We start from the raw sequence: 9,109 nt of genomic DNA, 5'->3' as shown, positions 1-9,109 counted from the left end.
AACCAATATACGTAGTATATACATGACGCCAACGTAATGAGATAGATTAGGATTAGTGAATCCTGATTCAATGTCGATGGAGGAGACGATGAGTCCGCTGATGTATGTAATTTCAAGGTTGCCTTAGATTATATACGTCCGAGCAATTTTTTTCAATGAGAAGTTGGAATGTATAAATAAATTGTTTGAAAATTAATTTATGAAAAATATTTTTTCAAAGATATAAATCCCTAAAAATTATTTTTGTAAATGTGAGTACAGAAAATCAAAATTTTCCTAGGAAATAATGACAAACAAAAGCCCTTATATTATTTCAGATTTCATTATTAATGAATGAAATTTTCACATGCGGATTATATACGCCGCTTTGAACTATACAATGATATTTCCCTCAAAGTAGCAAAATTTACATCTGCGGATTGTATGGTATATTCCGTTTTTATCATCTCAATCGTCTAATTAGACAAGGTATAAATATTCAAAATTATTTATCACTGAATCGTGATTCGAAACAAGACGTGCATAATTAGAGGATGATGCACTGACTATAAGATCATCAGACGTTGATTATCGAGTTTTTAACGGTGCAAAAACCTTCGGCAAACGAGCTTTCCTGTCTGTCGTTTTAATCTTATTAAACTATCTCATTTGAATAATCACGGGAAAAAATCGTGAAATGCGAGAGTTAAATTTTAATTGTTGAATAGTTAAATCGTGATAAGTAATTGTGGAAAAATATGGTGGGTAAAATCACTTATAATAACAGATAAAAATGGGATTATTTCATTTTGATCTTCTCTCCTATTTATTTTTCGAATTATATGATGTTTTTCTCTATGGGGTAAGTCACGCATCACCAATATACGCAGTATGTACATGACGTCAACGTAATAAGATAGATTAGGATTGGTGGAATGGCTTCCTTGTCGAAGCAACTTGTTTAGGACCGCCTTCTTGTCAAATAGCGCGCAAAGCAGTTTCCTTTTTTGTGATATAACACGAAGAGCGCGCTTACTTGAAACGTTCAATTCTAGTTGATAATCTCTTTCCAAGTAACATGTTGTTTTTGTTTACAAGTGTCAAATCTTTGCTTCGTCCCAGCGAAGTCAACGTTGAAAGTAAAGCATTTCGCTTACACAGTCAATGGACGGTGCTTTTTCTCATATGTTCCAGTATACTCCTCGGCTGTCGTCAATTTTTTGGTGAGCCCATAGCCTGTATAATACCTGATGCAAAGCGTTACGAAGATGTTGTGAACACATTTTGTTGGATACACTCTACATTTATCCTTCCCGATTTATGGAATGCAACGGTTGGAGTGCAAGTGAGTCATCCTGGTGTGGGGACATATAGAGAAGGTATTTCAAGAACATTCAAAACCTACTATCAGTGGGTAGCGTTATTTTTGTTATTGCAAGGTATATTATTTTACATTCCGAGGTACATATGGAAATGTTTCGAAAAGAAAACGATACAGAGGCTCAAACTGAATCTGGATGATCCTTTGTTGCCCAAAGCAGAGGCTTCGAAAAGTGTCGAACTTCTTGCATTTTCTCTGAATACACATTGGGGGCACAATAGTCAGTATTTCTTGTCTTATATTTTTTGTGAGATTCTTACCTTCGTTATTGCCAGCTCTCAAATATTTTTCTTGGATAAGTTCTTCGATGGTGCATTCATAAGATTGGGCCTTGATGTGCTGGAATGGAAAGCTTGGAATGAAACTTATCGAACTGATCCCCTTGTGCAAGTTTTTCCCAGAATGACCAAATGCAAATTTCACGATTATGGATCTAGTGGTGACGTTCAGAGCTTTGATGCTCTGTGTATCCTTCCGTTGAATATTTTGAATGAAAAGATATTTATATTTTTATGGTTTTGGTTATGTTTCATATGTGTAATGACTTTATTGATGATGTGCTTTTATATCATCTTGAGTATGATGCCCTTTCTTCGTTGTCATGTGGTTTCGAATAGGCTAGTTAATCGCAAAAACTTGCAGGCAGTTCTACGTAAAGGAGACATTTCTGATTGGTACATTTTGTATTCTTTGTCTTGCAATATTGAAAATTTGCATTTTTCAGAACTTATAAAAGTACTTGCTTTTTATCAGAAACAAAACGGTATTAATGACACTGTTGCTGTACCATTAGATTAACTATCTTTCCGATACACACAAGAAAACGTATTCAGAAGTTTTCATTAAGTTATGTTGATATTTCAGTTTCAGTTGAGTAACTGACTATATCTTTTACAGGGTAAATCTCATTCATTATGTACGTTAGCATTTTCTCACACAATTTTGAGATAATTTATTTTTCCCTTAAGTTATTTATATTTAAACTCGTGCTTACAATTGTGATTTACATTTCTTTTTTAATAACTGTGTGTTGTGAGCCATAAATATTAGATGTGCAATTTTTCCTCCAAACAATGCTGTGTTTCTGTACTGCTCTGCCAATTTTTAATGTTGCCAAGATTTGACGGTACAAAACATGTCACATTATTTTCAAGTTAATAGTCCACAATACCATTTTGAGTAGTAAAACAGTAGCCGCTAACAACTAACATTGCCATGAATATTTAAATTTGAATCTTATCTGAATATTCTAATTTTCATTCATATCACACAGACTTGTAATATTTGCAGTTCTGAACATATATATTCTATTAGGCATTTAAACAGTACAAGTTATACTAGTCTTGTTTTACTACATGTGTAAATGTTCACGATATTTTATCATTAGTGTAAATATTGTTTTTCAAAATATGTTTTGAAAAAATTATGTTTTTCATGTCAAACTACAACATAGTTTGTATGTGCAGTAGGCCTACATATGAGACAGTTGCCACATATTTGTTTTATATATGGCAAAAAGTTGATACTGACAGTGAGTGATAGTGCATTAAATGAGCTAATTTTGGTTAAATTGATATTGCATTTAATAGAACAGTGCCAAAAAAATGTCCATGTCACTATTCTCTTCATCGACAGGGAATCAAATCAATATGTTGTAAAAGAAAGCGGTTCCATGCTTTTTTGTGTGTTTCGATATTTTAAAAACTATAATGAAGGTAAAATGTTTTGCGTACTTCTGCATAATTATTTATGACTTATATTAAAATGTAAATTTTTGCATGAATATACATATTAGTATACCATGCATAGAAGTAAATATATTGTGTAACGTTGAGTTGATAATAAGGAACTTTTAATGCACATATAACTTAAATGCATCTGTCAGCTAAAGCATGAGGTAATGTGAAGTGTATTTTCACCTATCTCATTGACACTATACTTTACTGAGTTTGTTTTTAATTGTCACAAAGGGAGTGAAATATACTTACACTATATGGTTTGCGGATGCGGACATTTTAATGCATTGTGTAACCAAACATATGTGAATCAAATATTGAGCTCATATCATAGGAATGATCACAAAAAAAATTAATATATAATTTCAATAGTACTTCCAAATAATTGATTCTATATAAATAACGCATCTGAAGACTTCATATAATATCATCGCCATACCATTATCAAATATTTATTTTTAGATCTAAAGCACTATACTTAATTTTGATTACTTAATAGAGAAAATTATTAATGAGTGTTAAGTTATGAAGATACATATATAAAAACTTTGATAAGCATAATATTAACATGTGTTAAATTCTCAAATATACTTTAAATAAGGTTGGTTATATCAAGACCATTTGTTAGTGACATTATTAATCCAGTAATATGGTTATTTTTGTGGACTATAAATTCTCTTCATCGACAGAGAGAAAATGATAATTAAAAAAAATTATATTATATTGAAAGTACAATATATACATAAAAATCAATTCTTGTGGATCCACATTTTAGTTTCATTTCAATCTTAAAAATAGAATCACAGCTTATATTCAAGGGAATGCCAGAACAAACTCCAGATTTTTTTATCCTATTTTATTGGGATAATATGCAAATGTGGCATGTGTCCCATTATGGTGTCCCCGTATTGTATTGAGGCTTAAATATTAAATTAATTTCAACTAATAAATTATTTTAGCTTTTCAAAATATGTACATATGCATTCCAAACAAAAAGTGATTGTATACAATGTAAAAAGTTATTATATTAATGTTGTTTTTGCCAGTTTTAATGTTGTATATGTTTTTATACTCACCGAATTTTTCAAGCTTATATGAATTCTTTGAAAGAATATCATTGATGTGATGTGGATGTTAATGCTATAGATTTTTATTTTACATACTATGATATATTAAAACTTGATTTTTGCATAAAATAGCCCTTTTATTCTCATAACTTTTATCAAACCTTTGTGTTCAGTTACTTATTATGGACTGAAAGAGAAGTAATAAGAAAGTGTTATTTAAAATTTGATTTTTTATAATTTTATATAAGCATGTAATAAATGCTAAAAATTTAAAAATTTCCCATTTTTTTCAAAAAGTTAAATGTGTCGGTTTTTTTCTTATAGCTGGAAAATATAATTTTTCCGTAGCCTATTTTCTTGAATTCTTGATCTTCGTCTATGAAATAGATAATCATTTCATTCAAAGTTCAGTACAGTATCAAAGACAGGTTTTTGATTAATTCACAAAATTTTTCCAGCAACTAGAACTTTTTCTTACTTTCACGGATCCCCCCTTCCCCCGAGAACATTATGCCTCCTAAATGTGTCGAGTAAGATACTATCTTCTATTATACACTTTTTTGGAGAATTTACAACTAATCTGAAAAATTCTACTGAACAAAAGTTTGTAGTCGAGTCATCGTAACTCATCTTCCTTCTCATTTAGATACGGATTGAGAAAACTGATACCGAACAAAGAGCTCTAAATCCAGATATGAGGACACTTTTTCAGTTGTGGGGAGTAGATGATTCACTGTCACCGGATGAGTTTCAAACCCTTATCCGAGAAACTCGCGTGTTATCTTCCGTCTTTGTATGACCAACTGAACGGCAACTGCCCTTGAGAGAACAATTGTCTCTTACCCGTACTGATATTTACAGAATGTGAATTGTAGTAATGTGTGACTCTCAAAATTATTGCTAACACAAAAAGAGAAAATAGGCTTTTGGTAATTTTCTAGTGGATGACCACTTTTCATCCGGCATTTACGTGAATTTGCTATAATTCACGTATGTTTAACTTTCATTGGGTCAATTTTTACGGTTAGCGATTATCTTAATTCTCGATTTCATGATCTTTCAGACGTGACCAAATTGTTAGAAAACTATTTTAGTCCGTTGTTGCGAGACGAAACTTGAGATAATTGACATTGCATTGACCTCCCCTCCTCTTGTATTACTTCAGGGATTACAGCAGTAAGCATTTTTGTGTGGTTTTAAGGGTGGCCTTCATATAATAATCGTAGATCATTTTCAGACTTTTTTGAAACAACCTCGACCAAGTAAGATGAATTTTTCAAATAAAGACAAATTTCCGAAGTGAAGAAAGAATTTGAATTTTCTAATTTTCAGACAATCAAAATTGTACGGAAATAAATTATGTATACACGTCATTTTTTTTTCCTTCTCAGTGAATTAACTACAGTATTGTATTTTAGAGCTGTCTGTCTCTCTTATCAGTGACATCCGTTTTTTACGAGACTTCTGGTTCTTATAGTTTGATTTAATAATAGAAATCACACTGGGAGATAATATTGTTTTTCACAGCGACCATCTTCCCATTTTTTTTTTAATGTTAATCTTCTATTAAAGACTACACCGGAACTACGCTGTGATAGCGGCGCGGAAATAAAACTTCCTTTTCTGTGGTAAAGCTGCAGCCTTGAATGGGTGTGTGTGTGTAATAATAAGACAACCCTTGCAAACCAAAAACACACAACAGATGCATACGTCGTATGCAATATGATCTCTAATTTCATCCACAAAGCTGCTTGATTGCTCAAGATTCTTCATTGAGTTAAAAACACAGGCATGTGCTGTTTTCACCCTCCAAGATGTTCCATCGAAACAGTGTCCTGTCGACAACATACTTTTGAAATCATTCATCTCAGGAATCAGCAATGAAACTGCAGTGGAGAGCTACTTAATGACTCTTATATCAAAGATCTTCTCCGATGTATGACTTCTCATCGAGTTCTGAAGTCTCTTCTACATGGGACTTTGGAAACTATGCCAGCATATGAATACCTTTTATAATTTGCATTTTATGAAGGCAATCTTTTTAAAGTCAGCGTTTAAAATAATAACTAGCCTGCATTTGAATTAGTTTTTTTTATTCACGAAACTTTCCTTCTTCCGTGCCGTAAGCCTTGGGAATTCAACATGTTTTTATCTTTCGATTCTTATAAGTTTTCTAAAGAAGTAAAAAATAAACTATACACGTCTAAAATTAAAATTCCGAAAATTATCAAAAACGTATGCAGATACAGTAAAAAAAAAAATTATTTAGAAAAATCTACCTGCTTGCCATCCAGCACTAAAAGCTTCGCAGAGTACTCATTCAGGACTGGATTACATGATTTAAAGCAGTGTTTCTTAACCTTTTTTTGCTCATTTGTTCTTTGGGGCCGTTCAAGTATTACGTAAGCAAATTCTTAGCCATTTTTGACCCCCTCCCCTCCTTGTCAGCAAAATTTCGTCAGCACTGCTCCCACCTCCTAACACATATTGGTGGGATCAGAAACGTACGCGGGAGGGGGCTCGTGTGCCTCCCCACCAGACGAACAATTTTTTTAATGTAAAAAAAATTACAATTTCGGAAGAAAATACCTTTATATGTAATTATAGTCGATTTCTGTTAATTTCAATGCTATTTGAAGGGTAAGAACTCAAAATTTCTCTTTAAGAAATTCATTGCGACCCACCCTTTAAGCCATATATGATAAACCCTTGACCCGCGGACCAAATGTAGCCCTGAAGGTTATCTGATGTGGCTTGCCCACTCAAATCCAATTTTGTAAAAATGAACTAAGCGGCACATTTTTACAGATCGCTTAAATGACCCGTGGCACAATTCCAGAGCATTTAAGTGGCCCGTTTCACATTTTTAGATCATTGAAGTAGGCCCGTGGCACATTCAAAGATCACTTAAGTAACCCGCGACGCAGTTCCAAAACACTATCCGTGGCACATTTAGGGCGGTATTCACCGACATGGTTTAAACCTGTAGTTACAATTTTTGGATAAGAGATCAACATAGATTGGTTAAAACACTGAATTTAACCAATCCGTGTCGATCTCTTATCAAAAAATTGTGACTATAGCTTAAACCATGTCGGTGAATACCGCCCTCAGAGATACAAGATTCATCGAAAGACTGGTTATTTGTGGAGATGAAGATTACAAGGAAGAAAATTCATCACTGACCCCACGGGGACTCGACCCCGGTCTCTCGCTTGCCGGACGAGTGCTCTACCATCTAAGCTATGGAAGCAGATCGAATATTTCAACCTTGGAGCGTATATATGTTGAAAGGCACCGCACATGGACGGCGTCAACAATCAGCTAATAGCTCGTGAATGACAAAGGCCAACCAGATGGCCATATGCATATAGAAACGTCCTCTCCACTTGTCAATACAAGATTCATCGAAAGACTGGTTATTTGTGGAGATGAAGAACCGCTCCAAGGTTGAAATATTCTATCTGCTCCCATAGCTTAGATGATAGAGCACTTGTCCCGCAAGCGAGAGTCCGGGGTTCGAGTCCCCGTGGGGGCAGTGATGAATTTTCTTCCTTGTAATCTTCATCTCCACAAATAACCAGTCTTTCGATGAATCTTGTATTGACAAGTGGAGAGGACGTTTCTATATACATTTAGAGATCCCTTGACTGACATGTGGCACAATTTTAGAGCACATAAGCGGCCATGAAGAATATTTCTTATTTTCATAAAGGGTGGTTGATGACGTAAGCATTATATCCAAACCCCCCTCCCCCCCCCCTTGTCATCAAAAGTCAGCAAATTGGAAAACTCCCCCATCGATGCTGACGTAATACTTGAATGACCCCTTTGGACAGGCTCGTAACTAGGATGGGGCAATCGAGCGAGGCACTGCTCCGAGCCAAATGGACGGCCCACAAAAATATACACTTAATTTCGATAATGATAGGCCCTTTCGGGGGACAAGAAAAAGTTTGCCCTGAGAAGACACGCTACGGACCTGCCGTTGGACCATATTTTCTTCTCGTGGCCTTTGCCTTATCCAAGAGGTCTGTGCTGGGCCATTTCAACATCATGGGGCCTCTACCTAACTGAAAGTAAGTTTTTCACGGGTCTCTGTTGCCCCTTTAACCACTTGTCATGACACCCATTTCCCACTTGGTTTTCAACCGGGGGTCCTCTTGAAATACCCCAACTCGGTGACATCGAAATCGGGGATGCAGCAGGCAGGGCCGTCTTAAGAGCATCATGGACCTCCGGGCAAAGTAGTTTTTCTGAGGCTCTACCTGGTAAATTATAGAAAATTTCAACCGGATCCCATTTTTGTGAGGCCCCTCTTCTCTTGAGGCCCCCGGGCCGTGCCCGGGTGGGCCCATGCGTTAAGACGGCACTGGCAGCAGGTGCTCTGTAGCACCCGCTGGTCTGAGCATCTACAGAAATAATTCAGAAATCAAAATCTCTTATAGGCCTGTGGGTGCTCAACTTGATATTTATGTAACACTTCCGCACCTCTGTCCCAGGGCCACAAGGCCATATCGCCTCGGGTTGAGAAACACTGATTCAAAGTATATGTATACTTCGCCGTTACCAGTCTTGTATCATCTCAAACCGTGAATTTGAAATTTGGGGAATCCCTGCTTTAAAAGATCATCTAACGCCATATTAAGACCCCTTTTTAAATACAGTACTGTATAACTGTTTCTCTTAGTATTTTTATACAGCCGATTTCTGCACAGACGAGCGCACAGGATTTTCTCTGAGGATTTTATTGCTGACCTAGCATCATTATGCATCTTCGCTTAAGAACATTTTATTCACTTTACTGTTGATATTTTCCCTGGTTTGGTCAAATATAGCGTTCAAATTTTAATTTTGGGCATATGCGAGTTATAAATAACGCAATGGACTATAAACAATGAGCTATTTTATTAGCCCATGGTATTAGGAAGTTGCGTTATCATTAG

The 9,109-nt window shown here is 35.2% G+C and overlaps 1 protein-coding gene and 1 non-coding gene across 2 annotated transcripts; both read left to right on the top strand.

Annotated features, from left to right (window-relative positions):
• The first annotated feature begins 999 nt into the window (after positions 1-999).
• LOC149065586 (innexin inx2-like) lies at positions 1,000-4,289 on the top strand. The gene has a single exon (XM_089253898.1). The coding sequence runs from the start codon at positions 1,058-1,060 to the stop codon at positions 2,156-2,158; it is 1,101 nt and encodes a 366-aa protein (XP_089110024.1). The 5' UTR covers positions 1,000-1,057; the 3' UTR covers positions 2,159-4,289.
• A 3,340-nt stretch (positions 4,290-7,629) lies between these two features.
• On the top strand, positions 7,630-7,701 carry TRNAA-CGC (transfer RNA alanine (anticodon CGC)). The gene has a single exon. It is a non-coding gene; the product is annotated as a tRNA-Ala (tRNA).
• The last annotated feature ends 1,408 nt before the right edge of the window (positions 7,702-9,109 follow it).

This window comes from Pholcus phalangioides, unplaced genomic scaffold, assembly GCF_987345545.1.
Source record: "Pholcus phalangioides strain wild (caught in Gottingen) unplaced genomic scaffold, Ppha-v1.0 ptg000039l_1, whole genome shotgun sequence".
Classification (NCBI taxonomy): domain Eukaryota; kingdom Metazoa; phylum Arthropoda; class Arachnida; order Araneae; family Pholcidae; genus Pholcus; species Pholcus phalangioides.
The sequence above is the reverse complement of the archived record's forward strand: the minus strand, read 5'-3'. Positions and strand labels throughout refer to the sequence as shown.

Bases quoted from the DNA above. Each gene is read 5' to 3' on its own strand.
- LOC149065586 (XM_089253898.1), top strand. From the start codon at position 1,058: ATGTTGTTTTTGTTTACAAGTGTCAAATCTTTGCTTCGTCCCAGCGAA.